Source organism: Stegodyphus dumicola, chromosome X1, assembly GCF_044657685.1.
Source record: "Stegodyphus dumicola isolate Sdum_Otavi_A_Nest chromosome X1, ASM4465768v1".
Classification (NCBI taxonomy): domain Eukaryota; kingdom Metazoa; phylum Arthropoda; class Arachnida; order Araneae; family Eresidae; genus Stegodyphus; species Stegodyphus dumicola.
Window position 1 is genome coordinate 177,341,456 of NC_140780.1, and position 16,184 is coordinate 177,357,639.

At 32.0% G+C, this 16,184-nt stretch overlaps 1 protein-coding gene across 1 annotated transcript in view; it reads left to right on the plus strand.

Annotated features, from left to right (window-relative positions):
• The window catches only part of LOC118204675 (protein DEK-like), a 114,678-nt gene extending 99,120 nt beyond the window's left edge, over positions 1-15,558 (plus strand). The window contains exon 12 of the mRNA XM_085807816.1: positions 15,393-15,558. Coding sequence (XP_085663942.1) covers positions 15,393-15,488 — 96 coding nt within the window. The 3' untranslated portion in view covers positions 15,489-15,558. The remainder of the gene's footprint in view (positions 1-15,392) is intronic.
• The last annotated feature ends 626 nt before the right edge of the window (positions 15,559-16,184 follow it).

Below are 16,184 nucleotides of genomic sequence, written 5' to 3' on the forward strand. Positions count from 1 at the left end.
ATTTCTCAGTTCCGTCGGTCTATTTTTATATGATGCGCATATCGAAATGTCAAAATTATTTATTTAGCCGAGAAATCTAAACAACGGCTACAATCTCCCCCCCCCTTCCTCTTTTTCCAGTTACGCTCAACAATATGGAATATTCGAAAAATTCCGAGTATGCGGGTTAGTTAAGCTTTTGCTGTTAAAAAATGACTGCATGAAGCAATTTCCTGTCTCCTGATTTCAGAAATGTTTCTCTTTTTTACTTAAATTACTTTGCTTGGAATATATGTTAAAGGAAACTGTTATACAATGAAAATTTAGAAAATGTTCAGAATTTTGATTTAAGTTAAATAATTTAAATATCAATATAAGTGGAAAAATAAATTGTATTTATTATTAGGTGCCAAGCGAATACAATTAATATGGCTTATTGTTATTTTTTTTCTATGTTTTGAACTGAAATTTCATCATTAAATCTTGTAACATAGTTTAGTTCTGCATAGTTTTTTTTTTCTCTCATTGTAAACTAATTCTGTAAATTGAACTGTCATTTAAAATTTAAAAAAAAAAGTTAATTGTTTACCATGGTTAAGGTAATGCTCATTCTCTTAATAAATATTGCATTGCTCATATTTTAAATTGCAAGTCTAATTTTTCTTTTAAGGTTATGCAGTTGTGTATAATGTAATTAGACAGTTGCTTATTTTTTAAACTAAATTTGGCTATGAACCCTGATACACTTTACGATTTCGCATTATCTGCTGACTTTCTCGGGTTTCACACAATGTTATGTATGAAATTGTGAGCTAACGCTTGGTATAAAAAATTTTGAGCTTGCTGGATACCAGAAATGTTGACACGTGCACAAAACCAAACCTTAAATTAGTACTTTAACGTTTCTTCAGCAGTTCAGTAAGGTGATGATTTTTAAACCAGATTACTGGCAATGAAATTTTAGTGGTATATGCTACAACAGAATTCAAGCAGCAATTCAAGGAATGACGGCATTCATCATCACCCAAGAGAGTGAAGTTGAAGCAAACAGTTTCAGTCCAAAAAATCGTGTGCGGTGTCTTGGGGGGACAGGAAATGGGTGTTGCTTGTAGATTTTTTGCCTTCTGTTGGCACACTAAATTCTACAATATATTGAAAGATCTTAAAACAAAGTGTGACATGAAATCCAAAACAAAAGCCTACCATGTTGGGTAGGGTGATCGTTTTGCTACATGACAATGCTTGTTCACACACAGCTAAATGATCTGAGGATCTCATGTTGTCATTTTCCTGAAAACAGCTTGATCATGCTCCATAAATTCCCAATCTAGTGCCTGATGGCTGCCACCTGGTCCTGCAATTTGAAGAAACATCTGGCTGGTCTTCGCCTTAGTGACAATGAGGTCAAATCAGCTGGCAGATTTTTGTGAAAAGAGGACCCAGAAACAGGTTCTGTGATATGATGAGTACATTACTATTGCAGGGTTCGTAGCGGTCCTTGTATTTGAAAATAAAATATAAAGGCCCTTATAGGTGCTTACTTTTGCTTTAAAGCCCTTATTTTTTAGTTTTTAGTGCTTATTTTTTGCTTTTAGTGCTTTTTCTTGAACGCGCATTTTTCCCCCGTTCCAAAGCCGAAACTAAATAAACAACTTTTCTTCCTTATATGGAATGTCAGATGGTGAATCATACTTCCGGAAATAGCTTTTCCCCCTTTCTCCTGCATTAATGTAACCTATGGTGCACGCGAGAGTACAGACAGGTGCACGTCGTTCTATTGGTCAAAGAATTGCAAAAACCGTAGAAAATCCTGGTACATTCGGTATTCCTCCCACCCAAATACTACACACGTTTGAATTTCTATCAAGATTTTAGTAGTTTGCATTTTCGTTCTGCGTGGTCAGTTCATATTCATGTTTATTATGATTGTTATGCCTATATTCTGAGCATATGTATGAATATTTATACTAATATAGTTGCAGTGCTGAATAAACTTCCAAAAATGGGTGTATTTTTACACAGATTAGCTTTCTAAGGAATAATATTCGGAATGGCTTAAATAAAAGGGGAAGTAATCAAATAGTCAAATTCCCCCCCCCCAATACATTATACAGTACGGAGGTTGGGAGGTTCTCCCCTTTCTCCGCAAAATCTCTAATGTTGAAGCAGCGGACTTTTTTTTTTGGTCACTGTCCAATCTGGATTGAATAGGACTAAAAAATTTGCAGTCTGCCGAACCCAAGCAAAGAATGATTCTGTTCCGGAAATTTAACGCAGTCTGTTCAAAATTAGAATCAAAAACACCCCAGATTAGTAAGTCTCTTTCTTTTCCTATATTTAGTTTATTCTCCGAATACTGGCAGCTGTTGATTCCGATTGCATAATATCACGTATGGAAGAATTACGCCATACGTATAGCGCAATAACGTTTGCGGTATTTTGAAGAGATAACTAATTTTGATGTTCAGTCTGAGATTTATTTATGAACACTTAAAAGAGTTTTACTGTGCTTTCTAAGCAGAATATTTCTCAGTTCCGTTGGTTTATTTTTATATGATGCACATATTGAAATGTCAAAATTATTTATTTAGCCGAGAAATCTAAAGAACAGCTACGTTCTCCCCCCCCTCCTCTTTTTCCAGTTACGCTCGACTATACGGAATATTCGGCAATTTCCGAGTATGTGGGTTAGTTAAGCTTTTCCTGTTAGAAGATGACTGACTGTATGAAGCAATTTCCCGCCTCCTGATTTCAGATATGTTCCTCTTTTTTACTTAAATTACTTTGCTTGGAATATATGTTAAGGGAAAACTGTTATGCAATGAAAATTTAGAAAATGTTCAGAATTTTGATTTAAGTTAAATTATTTAAATAATATGAATGGAAAAATAAATTGTATTTATTATTAGGTGCCAAGCAAATACAATTAATATGGCTTAATATTATTTATTTTCTATATTTTGAACTTCAATTTCATCATTAAATCTTGTAAACTAATTCCGTAAATTGAACTGTCATTTAAAATTAAAAAAAAAAAAAAGTTAATTGTTTTCTATGGTTGAGGTAATGCTCATTCTCTTAATAAATATTGCATTTCTCATATTTTAAATTGCAAGTCTAATTTTTCTTTTAAGGTTATGCAGTTGTGTATAATGTAATTAGACAGGTGCTTATTTTTTTCTTAAAATGTGCTTGGAAAGTGCTTATAGGTGCTTATTTTTTTAACTAAAATGTGCTTACAAACCCTGTATTGGCAGAAAATATGTAAAAAAATAGATTGTGGTCCATGCTTTCATATAAAAATAAGTGGTAAAAATTTTCTACTTTCCTTAAGTTGCTTCATTTCTGTGCTAATACTTTCTCTTTAATTCTATAGACAGGTGTAGATTCTTGTTCAGTTACAGAGTTCCAAGTCCTGTAGTTGCTGTGTCGAGAATTTTGACTAACTTTTCAATCGAAATGATTTTGTTTTCGATAACTTCTCTGTCACTTTTTTCACTATGGGTAGCCTTATTTTCTGGATCTAGAACCATATTACAGACTTCACCCTTTGTTAAATGATTGATGATTTGTTCATTGTCATCGCAATGAAAAACTTATATCATCTTTATTTATTACTACTTCTCCACATTTCTTTACAAAATTCGTTAACTGGAAAATTTCACCTTTGGTTTGCGATATCCGAAAAGCATAAGCAAGCTCGCCATAAATAATCTGGAGGTGCATCCTCCCGCGATCTTGCGATGCTGTACACAGCAGAGTTTATGCTGAAATATTTCAAAAATTCTTAAATAATCTTGCTTTCGTTCAAGAAATTTAACATGGATTTTAAAAATGCTACTTTTTATATCCATTTCAGTACGTGCACTATTCCGATATCCATAGGCTGAATGATAAACGTACAGTTTGGGAGGAAAGAATAATATGGATACATTATCTTTCACTAAAACTTTAAGTGAAATATGAGCTAAACAATTGTATACAGTCAGGACAAATTTTGCCTCATCAAGTAGACCAACCAAATGCTCATTACTAATAGTGCAAATACTGCTTTTCTTTTAAAAGAGTTTAACATCTCTCAAAGAGCCAAGAAAGAGGAGCATGTCCTTTATCTGCTTTATTAGATAGTTACTAGGATGAACGTTCGTAATTGAAATAATAGCAGTCTGACAATCACTATAGATCTGTACAGGATTTTGTGTGATATTTGAAACGAGCCAATACAGAGCCTCTCGTAAAGCTGCTAGGTCTACCTGATAGACAGATGCATTATCAGATAATCTATACTTTCCTTGTATATGTGAAAAAGCACGAAAAGCTGCCCCCACATGGACATTTAATTTATTTATAACTGTCTGTAAAAGCAGTGCAATTGGGAAGCCCTTACACCAATTTCTTCGATAGGCCAGGTGATAATCTGATACTTTATTTAGCTCAAAATCTAGCACAGAAAACATCACTGAAGCAATCAACAGTACCATTGCCTGCTTTAATAGTTAAATAGCATATTCTTTTCAGCCAAAATATCAATCAGAATACATTTAGCCAAAATCTGAAGAGCTGCTGTTGAAACAGTTCTAAAACACTTCGTAATTCCTAAGAGCTATTCTGTGAATTTGTAATACTTTTACGCGTATTTGGACCTAACCAGCCCACCATGAACCACATGCATACAGAATCTTTCTCTCAATAGCTCTCTTGCACAAACTCTTTAAGTGCTTTACCTTGGAGATTCATTTTATTGAGTCTGTTAAGAGTTTAAATACCCTCAATCTTTATTTTATCCAGGTGCGGTATAAAAGTAAGCTTTCCGTCAACCGTAATTCCCAGATAATTAATGGTCTTAGAAACCTTTATCATGCGATTTAGACCTAGGATGTATTGATCTAGTATTACTTTTTGCAATATCCAAAAGAAAACTTTTTTAGATCGAACTTGAGCTTAAGTTGTGAAGACCACTTCTCTAACTCTTGAATGGCACAACTTAATGCACTATCTATAGTATGACGACCACTTGCCGTGGCCAATAACATCAAGCATCAGCATAGGCTTGTATACCAACATTTTGTGGTACTGTAACCTTTAATGCTATATTCGCACACGTTTATCACACAGTTGCAAGGTATGAGTGTTGTTACTGTTTTCTCCCCAGAAATAGTCAATAACATGTCTGTGTATCTTAACGAGGAGAATTATTGTGTGGCCCGAAGAGTTGCTTGCCATATTTAAAAAACTAGAATATTTCCACCATTACCTCTACAGCAGAAAATTCCTGCTGTGAACAGGTCATGCATGTTCTGCTTGCTCTTAAATTTCAACAATCCCAAACACCAATAGCTAAACAGATAGAGAGACTTCAGGAATATGATTGCATTATCTGTCACCAAAGAGGATCATCACACGAAAAAGTAGTCTTTTCTAGAAGACCTGGCCCAGAAAACTCCTGGCATTGTTCCAGGGTCAAAGTGCTAGTCTGGTCGTATGTCAAATTGCAAATTCAGCATCATTTCACCCAGATCCATAGAGTGGCGAAAACGTCAGTGTCATTGGAGAGGATCATCACGCAGAAACGCAGCCCTGTCTAGAAGACCTTGCCCAGAAAGCTGCTGACATTGTTCCAGGGTCAAAGTTAAATACAAGCTGCCTAGTCTGGTCATATGCCAAATTAAAAATTTAACATCATTTTACCCAGACCCATAGAATGACGAAAAATTCAGGAAATACCCATTTAAAGACTGCAAAATTAAAGCTATAATTGATTTAATGGAGTCTTCAAATAGAAAACCTACCTGGCAGGACATTTAGACTTATAATACGACAAAAATATTAGGCTGTCTGGGACTCACTCCATATCCGAAACAGCGTCTTGTACTACAAGTTCATATTGGAATAATGGAAAGGTATTTTAGGAGTGCTTCTTCAGTTACATTCCAATCAAGGGAGGAATTTTATCACTGCTGTAAGGAAATAAATCTGCAGATTACTCAACATGGACATCTAAACCCAAACGATATCTTTGCATCTGTGATGATGACGACACACAAAAAATAAAACAATGTTGCTGCTAATGGAACAATTTTATTACAATAAATAATTACAATTATTTACTCTTTCCGAGGACTTGAACATATTTTAAATCCATACATCAACTTACATTCTTATAAACAATGTTATTCTTTTTTTTAATAGGAAAATTGTCACCATAAAACTGTTTGAAATTAAAATTACGATAATGGTATTTTCGCTTAGTTAAGTGTTTAAAAACAATTTTTTAAATAAGTGTAAATTTTAATTTATTGTTCTTAATATTACTGTGAGATAAAATTATTAATATTTAAATATTTTCAGAATTCTTAATACGTTTGTACCCCTACATTACGCCCCCACCAGTAAAAATGTTACATTCAACAATTTTAAATGGTCGGAGTTATTTCAGTCTCTAAATTTTACTGGAATCTTTATTATTCTGCCACTTCGAGAGTGTTTAAGTGGTGCATTTTCTTCATTTACTTTCAGTGTATGCTCTTTAACATGGAAAGTCTTCATTTTCATTTACCAGGTTAAAGGCTGGTTTTATAGTGCTGTTTTTCCTTTTTATTTCAATTGTAAAATAGTTTGGTGTCCGTTCAGTCACCATAAACGGTCCTTCATAAGGAGGTTCAAGTGACTTCATTACTCTGTCTATTCTCAGAAATACGTGGGAGCATATTTTCCAAGTCCTTATGAACAAAAACATTTTGTGATCCGATGGTCTGATGAATTCCATCTAGTTTCTAAGATCATTTACGAATGCTTCTGATGTTGTATGAATGGAACTTCATGGAAAAATTCACTAGGTAGTTTTATATTTTCCCCATAAACTATTTCTGCTATTGTATAATTAGTATCTTCTTGTATTGCAGATCGTAAGAGGACAGTTGGTAAAGTTTCACTCCAGGCTAGGTTATTATGGTCTTGTAATGCTGCATTGAACCTGTGAAGTTTTCATGTGGATGGTAGGCTGTGGATACCACAAATTCTTGGCAAGTTCTTAAATATTTAGGGCAAAAATTGTGCTCCATTGTCTGTTACTATTTCATAGAGTGTTTCAAATCTTGTAATCCAATTGTTGTAGAAGGCTTTGGCGATGGTTTTTGCCGATATATTATTTAATGTAATTACTTCAACCCAATTTGTAAATCTATCTATACAAGTCATACAAAAAAGTATTTCCATTTAATAGGGTTAATGGCTCTATTATGTTGATATGAATTTTTTTAATATTTCAGTAGGCTCTTGATATTTTCCTAAAATTGATTTTGTTTGGGGAGAAACTTTGTATTACTGACAGGGAATATATGCTTGAGCCCATTATTGTATGTCTTTTTTTTTTTTTTTATGTTCGGCCATATGAATTTTGAAGCAAAGAGCTTTACAGATTATTAAATTCGTGAAAGTGAAAAAAATATTTTCATTCAGTATATACGGCCTAATTATATTGTGGTTGATGTGTCACGTCAAAAATTTTCCCTTGAAGGTAACGGATATTTTTAAAATTTTCATGAAGTTGAATTTTGTAAATTTTTTTTAATTTGCCATAAGTTTGGCTTTCCGCTATTTCATAATTAATTTCTGTTATTTATTTTAGTCTTCATAATGTGTCAGCTATTATATATTTTCACCTTTAATATGTTTGATTTCTGTGGTAAACTGTGAAATATGTTCTAATTGTCATGATCATATGTGATATAATTTTGCTATGCAGTATTGAGTTTTTTAGAAAAGAATGCTATTGGCTTGTATTTTTGTCGTAAAACTGATCCAATAGTTGAATCTGAAGCGTTTGTAAACAATGCTAAAGGTAATTCAGGATTCAAGTAGGTCAGTAAAGCAGCATTAGTAAGATCTTGTTTACATTTTGCAAATTGCTTTAATGCCTCTTCTGTTCATTGAATTTTTCTTTTGTCTTTTTTCTTTGAACATTTCAGATAGTCATGTAAAATAGCTTGAGTTTTTGCAGCGCCTTTTAAGTAACGACAATAAAAGTTAATCATGCCAAGAAATGTTCTTAGTTCATGGATGGCTTTGAGTGTTTTGTAATTCAATATATTTTCCACTTTTTGAAATAATGGATGAGAACCTTCAGGTTTAATCAAATACTCTATAAAGATTCTACATTTTGTTCCCAAAAAGTTGACTTTAACAAATTTATTCTTAAGCCATATTTGTTTAGTCTTTCAAAAACTAGATTCAGATGTTTCTTATGTTCTTCGTTAGGTGATTCGAGCAATACGTCATCTAAATAATCAAAAGTGAAATTTAAGTCTCTAAAAACTTCATGGATGAATCTATGAAATGTTGAAGGCCCTTTTTTCAAGCCAAATTTCATAACATTAAATTCATACAAGCCAAATGGGGTTATTATCACAGTTTTACCTTCTGCTATTGGTATTTGATAAGATGCTTTAAAGAGATCAGTTTTAGGGGGGGGGGGGAAATTGGTATCTTCAGGCATGAAAGTTTTTGCGGAATTCCGCTTTTTTGAACGTCACCCGGGCTGTTTCTGAGATCGATGTAGAATCGTTGAGAAATTGCGACCGGCAAATGTGGGGGGGGGGTAAACGGAGGACAAGCTCTTTACATCAAGGCGAAGTAGGTGGGGATTATGTGGAAAGGCGGAACTAGATGCGTACGAATATCGAATCAAAGAACAAGGAAGGGTTCTATTACGGGGCTCTTAGTCATATAGCCTTTATCCCCACATCGTCAAAGAATTATCTTTATCGCCAAAAAGAGGGTTCCGCAAAGAGGTAAATTTAGTGCCAAAACGTTAATTTAACAAAAAGAGTAATTGCCTTCCACAGAATCAAAGAAGAGTAAGCAACCGTCAAACGAGAGTTGACTTCAATCAAGGCCTGCCAGTGTGAAAATATTCTTTTGTGTTTTCGGTTACCTGCGTGATATTCCTACTGACCGCAAGATGGCGCTACAATTCTGCTACACTTTGCGATGTTTACAAAAATCGGAAAAGTACCGAAAACAAATTCTGTCTTGTTATATGCAAAGTTTAAAAACGATTAATTCATAGTAGTCGGAAATTGTTGATTTCTTATTAGTAAAAATATTTTAATTAGAAGGAAAGCATGGAATTTTAAGCTATCTCACCTTTTTTTTTTTTTTTTTTTTCACACATAAACACCAGCTATTTGATCTCGATTTTAATTCCTGCTTTCATCTAGACATGCGCTATTCTGAATTGTACGCATTACAACTATTTATTCTAATTTAAAGGTAATTCAGAGTATACACCTTATTTTTTAATTATTTATATAGTAAGAAGTTAACAGATAGCTTCAGATCATGTACTATTTCTGTGAAAAATTTTCAAAATATTTCTATCAGCTGTACTGGGCCAAAAAATAATTTAGTATCCCCCCTATCAAAGATGGAATTAGCATATTAATACACCGTGATCTAAAATTTGTATATCTGTTTCCACGGCACTGGAGTAAAAATATTACTTAAAGAGATTAAATTTTACATACTGAAGAATTTTTTTAAATTATTAAATAACTGTGTTTAGGAAATCTTAAACAATAAACGTTTAAGTAATGCAGATTTTGATCTCTGTGCAGTATTTTCATTGCAGATATTCAAAGACATTCTAAAATTATTAGGCCAAAAAAAAGTCTTACTGGGCCGTAGATTTTGAATGAAACTCAAACCCAAAGTTGCTTTTTTGACTAATTTTAATATTACACAGGTGTGTTTTTCTTCACTTTCATTTGTATTCTAAATTTCATTGATGTTAACTAGTAATTGAATTAAGTGCATTGCAGCAATTACATTTTCAGTGTTAGAGAAACTTCAATTTTTCAAATGAAAATAATGAAATTTTTTATAAAGCTATTGATCAAATCAATCTGTTTGTTATAAATAAAAGTGACACAAACATCATAAAATATATTTTAACAGCACACAAAAAAATAACTCTCATCATCACAATATATACTTGAGAAAATGTTAAGTTCTGTATATCAAGGATAAAATTTGAAAACTTGCAATGGCTGAATATAAATATATCCATCACACATACCCGCAATGCTAAGTAGCATGAGGTATATATACAATTTTATATATATATATATATGCATTTAAATTTAGGCAAAAGAACAAGCTTATTAAATGCATCACTTAAATATGTAGCAGGTAGACATTTTTACACACATACAACATTTATCAGAATGACGTGTGTACAAAATTTTATGGCTGGCAGCGTGAGATACTGATATAGTTCATTATCAAGAATAATGTATACATGAAATAAAATTACTGAATTTCACAAAACAATATCACTAATAAGCACACATACACATGAGTGCCACCTTGATACATTACCTACATGACATAAATCCATGTGTAGCATTCCCATTCCAGATTAATCAGAAGAAAGTTCCAGACAGTTTCGAAAGTAACAGCATTAGATGCACAAAGATTTCAGAATTAAATAAGCAGAATGAAGAATTTCAGAACTGCTTTCAATGAGGTATATACACAATTTTAAACCTATGTGCATATAAAGTTAGGCCAAAAAAACAAAGTAATAAGTACAGTAATTAAGTACAACCCTTAAATATACAGCAGGTAGACATTTTTTACACATAAACAACATTAATCAGAATGACATGTCTACAAAATTTTATGGCTGGCAGCGTGAGATACTGATATAGTTCATTATCAAGAGTAATGTATGCATGAAATAAAATGACAGGTATATACAACAGGGTTGCCACGCTACCTGGAAAACCGGACAAAGTCAGGGAATTCGGAAATTGACCAAAAAATTCAGGGAATTTAAGTGTTTTAGTCAAAATCTGGAAAAAGTCAGGGAATTTCATACAACGATCCCACCAAAAAAGGCGAGTTTTGCGCCGACGTCGGAAGAGATCACTTTTTTCGCGAATTGTTTATCACGAGAGTGTCATTCGGGCAGCTGGGATAGAGCCAATTTTCGCAGCTCCAATTTGATTGTCTTTTAGAAAGGCAAATCAAGTTTCCCGCAATTTTGGTTTCCAGTAACCTCGAGAATCGCATGTGCAGTGCATGAACTAAAGAAAGTACCTGTTCTCGTATAAAACAAAATGGGTTTATTCCTAGTATACGGTACCATGAAGGTTAGAATCAAAAAATATGTATTGTAAAGAAAGAAAACCTCTCTGCAACAGACGTGGCTCCATTCCATCGTAGAGGGAAACAGCTGTGCATGCGCGATATATCTGTCGCCAAAGCTCGAAACCGATGTCGAAGTTCGAAGGTCACGTTATCAAGAATTCATAAAATGAATATCGTTTAAAATTTCTTTAAACTCTAAAGGAAATATTTTCGGCGCAAGTAAATTAATTCATAGATTAGTTATTTTGAGGGGGGGGAAACTACGAAAATCCATTTTTAAAATTATTGCGAAAAATCCAAGAAAAAAAGTTCTTTGATAAAACGTTTCTTCTTGAATTTTTTCGCAATAATTTAAAAACGGATTTTCGTAGTTTTCTTTTTTGTCAAAGAACGTTTCTTAACACGTGTTTCTCAATTTCCTGTACTCATCGCGGAGAGGGAAATTCTGGCCGCCAGGTTCCGTCGCCAAATCCCTTGGCAAATTCCCCCCCCCTTTCTAACCGCGTAATAGCATTTACATGTATGGAACCTTTTCTTCTTTACATAGACGTTCTTTGGTTAGAATAATCTCCATGTATGGTACAGCGGGATTTGGCGACATGATGACGAGCAGTAAATGAGTCATTTTGTTCTTGGCGAAAATTTTCAAAATCGTGCGAAGGCCGTACCGTATACTAGGATTTTACCGCAAAATCTATTTTTTATTTATTTTTTTTTTTCCCTTTTCTTTTTAATAAATACCTTGTCATTTTTCAGTAAAATGAAAAAAATAGTAATCAGTCATCTAGGCTAACCATGTAATATAACTATATTCGCTAAATCGTTGATTATTCTAATTCAATTTTTAAGTAATTATCTTTATTTTTATTTCCCTCTAAATTTATTTATCATTAGTAAATAATATTTCCAAATTTCAGGAAATTTTCTCTGGCATAATCCTGAAATTAATTCTAGCAGTATGATGACATCACGAAATTTAATGCACATATTTTTTCCTTATGTATGCTGCGAAATAAATATAAAATACCTCAATTTAGTAAAAAAATATCATTAAATAGATTTCTTTCTTTCATTTAGCTGCAGAATGTCTGCAGAAAAAGCCTTATTTTATTCCAGATTGGGGAGATTCTAATCTCAATCTTCAGTGGAGAAAACAACTCCTATTATAATTATATTTGTGTTTTCAAGTGTTAAGGTGCCTTTTAAGAAGACACCTCACACAAATTAAATATACCTAAAATCTAACCTAACTTTTAGCATTGTGTTGTGATTTATAAGAACCGGATTAGCCTTATGTTGAACTGGTGATGATCATGAGTAATAATTAAATATAACGTACAATTGTTATCCAATGTATATATCTTAAATTTTATTAAGTTCTTAAGTGGAAAAGTAAACAAAATTATCAAAGTGTACCAAGAATAACTAAGAATAAATGTCCTCTGGGATTTATTAAATAATTAAGTGAATTTGCTACACAGTACAAGTAATACCATAATTAATTTACCTCTTAGCACAGCCAACGTACATTACGCGGATAGACTGGAATTTTCTCGAAACATACCTGGAAAAGTCAGGGAATTTCATTCTCCTGTTTGAGTGGCAACCCTGATACAAAATTTTAAACCTATATGCATATAAAGTTAAGCAGAAAACCATCTTATTAAGTATAGCCTTTAAATATACAGCAGCTAGACATTTTTACACACATACAACATTAATCAGAATGACGTGTACAAAATTTTATGGCTGGCAGCATGAGATACTGATATAGTTCATTATCAAGAATAATGTATACATGAAATAAAATTATTGAATTTCACAAAACAATATTATCACTATTAAGCACACATATACATGAGTGCCATCTTGATACATTACCTACATGTAACTACCTGACATAAATCCATGTGTACCATTCCCATTCCAGGTTAATCAGAAGAAAGTTACAAACAAAGTTTTGAAAATAACAACGTTAGATGCACACAGATTTCAGGATTAAATAAGCAGAATGAGGAATTTCAGAACTGATTTCAATGAGGTATATACACAATTTTAAACCTATATGCATATAAAGTTACGCAAAAAAAAAGAAGCTTGTTAAGTATAGCCCTTAAATATACAGCAGCTAGGCATAAAATACACTTTCTGTTAATAACGAGCCACGTTACAAATAGTGCGAGTATAGCAAAATTGTAGCAGAATGCGAGCGCCACCTAGTGATGAAAACTGGGAACCGGAATTTCGTTCAGTCTGCCAGGCCTTGAATTATTTATTTATTTTTAAAATCTTCTTTTTCCTCTACGTACAACCTGTTGGATTCAACCGTATATTCTATTGTATACCGTATATTCAACCGTATATATGAAAGAATAAAATGTGCAAATTAAACTACTTATAAAACTTCACAAGTCGACATGCTCTAGCACTGCATGATGTACTTATATTCTCACGTGTTTTTTTTTTTTTTTTTTTTTTCCCTCCCTCTTCCTGTAAATTGTGTGAATTTTATATATGTTAAATATTTAGTGCTTCTTTTGATATTAATATTCACTGATTGTGGACGCAAGAATCTTAAAATCTAAACTTTTACCTCCACTCATCACATTACTGATCAAAAAGTAGTATCGTATGATTATTAGTCATATTATTAAAAACTTCAAAATGGCTTTTGGAAATTTTTCTCCTTACACAATAATTTGCATTTTGGCAAAAAAGCTTTCACAAGTTGACTATGGGCAAGTATTGAATTTTGTTTCCGAAACGTTAACCAGTAATTTTGTTTAGAGTTAAAAATCATTTCTGTGTTATATGTATATCTTTTTAGTTTTTAATATACTTCATAAGTTCCTTTTCTTATGCCATAAGGCATGTGTAAAATAAGCTTATTTCCTTGTATTATTATTAAGACATCCAGAAGAAGCCTTTTTGACAATTGATCACTGAAACTTACTCCGTACCTTTCTGTTAATTAGAAAATAATTTTGGATAATAAAATAAATATATTAGATATTATATTATTAAAATATTTTTAAAAATATATTAAATTAATGTATTAGAAATCTCTGTAATTTAAAGCAAGCTTTCGTTCTTCAACTACATGTCCATTTCTGATACCCAAAGGCTAATTCCATCATAATAACTTATCTAACCGGTCATTATTCAGCAAAACCTTTCTATTTGAAAATTCTGTGACCATCCTTTGTAATAAAGGCCCAAGATACAACCTCCACCACCTGCAAAATGCATAGCTCTCTTTATATAGGATCTCTGTGGCTGTTACTGGAAGGCACTAAATAGGCTTCCTTATTCTCTGTTATTAAGTACATTAAGGCTGTTTACATCTTTTGTTCCAAAACAGATAGTCAAATTAAATACATTAGGCAATTTGTGTTTATCTACCATTTGTTTCAATAATAATGTTTTTGTTGGCATTAATTTCTCTAAGTAATTTAAACATGAGGTTGTTTAAGGGCATTTTTTATCCATTCATTTATTGAAATATTTACATTTATTACTTTTTTTCCATTAGATAATCCAAGAATTTTATATATGTTACAATTTATGGTATATGCTTGTATATATATGCAATATGAATATTTTTTTTTTAATTTTCCAGAAGAATAAATTTCTTATCTTCTATTTGTGATCTTATTATCTGATTGTGTTATAAGGTATTTCTCCTGCCTTCATAGCATGCCATCATGGTGTAATGATCAGCACATTCGGTACATATTCGAGAGGTCCATGGTTCGAGTCCCAGGGAAGGCATTGCTCGTTTTTCACATCTCTCAGCTTCCAAAAAAAAAAAAAAATCCTAATGTCTCTACAGTGTCTTCTTCAAAATAAACAAATAATATGATGGAATGAAAATATTTTGGTCATTAAAACTTTTTAATCACTGCTGTTTACCAGTATTTATTTTTTCACATAATTTGAAGTTTTCAAGTAGTTTGAAGGTTTTCAAACTAAGTTTCAGAGAAATTTTAGATATCGTGCAACTTCTCTGGGGCATCTTCAAGTTAAAATCAAAATTTAAAACTATTTTTAATATCACTGGACATGCAATAGAATAAAAATATTTCTTTATTTTAAGTTTTTGTTACAAAAAATATTAAGCAGATCTGTTTTTATGATTAACATTATAATGAAATAATGATTTTCTTTTCACTTTCTGCATAAAATGCACAAATTTTGTATTTCAATTCTTTTTTAACATTTTTTTTTTTTTTTTTTTTTTTTTTTTTTTTTTTTTTTTTTAGGATGGAAATGCTTCTCTGGAAAAAATTACAATATTAAAGATTTTTCTGAATTCACAGATTTGTAGACAGTTGGATAGAAAAGCCACAATTTTTTAAATGGATGAGCAAATACAGCCCTGGCTTTTGCTATGTTTTATGCATTTAATAAATTTCTGCCCGACTGTTTATTCTTTAATTCTACCTAACATAATTAATCGATAACCGTTTCTAATATAGAATTTTAGCATCAGTTCTACATAATAACATGAGGAATCTTTTTTTAATTGAGTTTTATCATTATTAACAAAATACTTTGGCACTATGAACTGAGAATTTTTTCCTTGACTTTTATCTTTCAATACTTTAGGAACTGGTCATTGATTTACATCTATAATAAAAGATATAAATGCTTGTATGAGTTTTAAAACTGCAATAAACCTCAGCTCCTTTGTTGCATGAATAATGTGAAACTTCTTGTTAAGTATTTTTTTAGCATCTTCTATGTAACAGTATAGACTCCATGATTATTCCTTAAAATTAGAAGTATCAGAAATAGATGTAAATATGTATTGTCTTCTGCATTAACTTGCAAAAATAAAAGTGTGAATATCTGAATGGAATTATATAGAAAGAGCTACAGGACGCTATGTTTTCATAATGGTCATTCCACTATACTGGAAATATTAAATCAAACAATAAGTGCAGGAAAAGATTCAGTAAGAGGATATACTCTCTTCTGAAACAATACATATGACTGTAGTTGTTCCATATGATATTTCTATACAACATCCCAAAATCTTGGTAAATAACTTT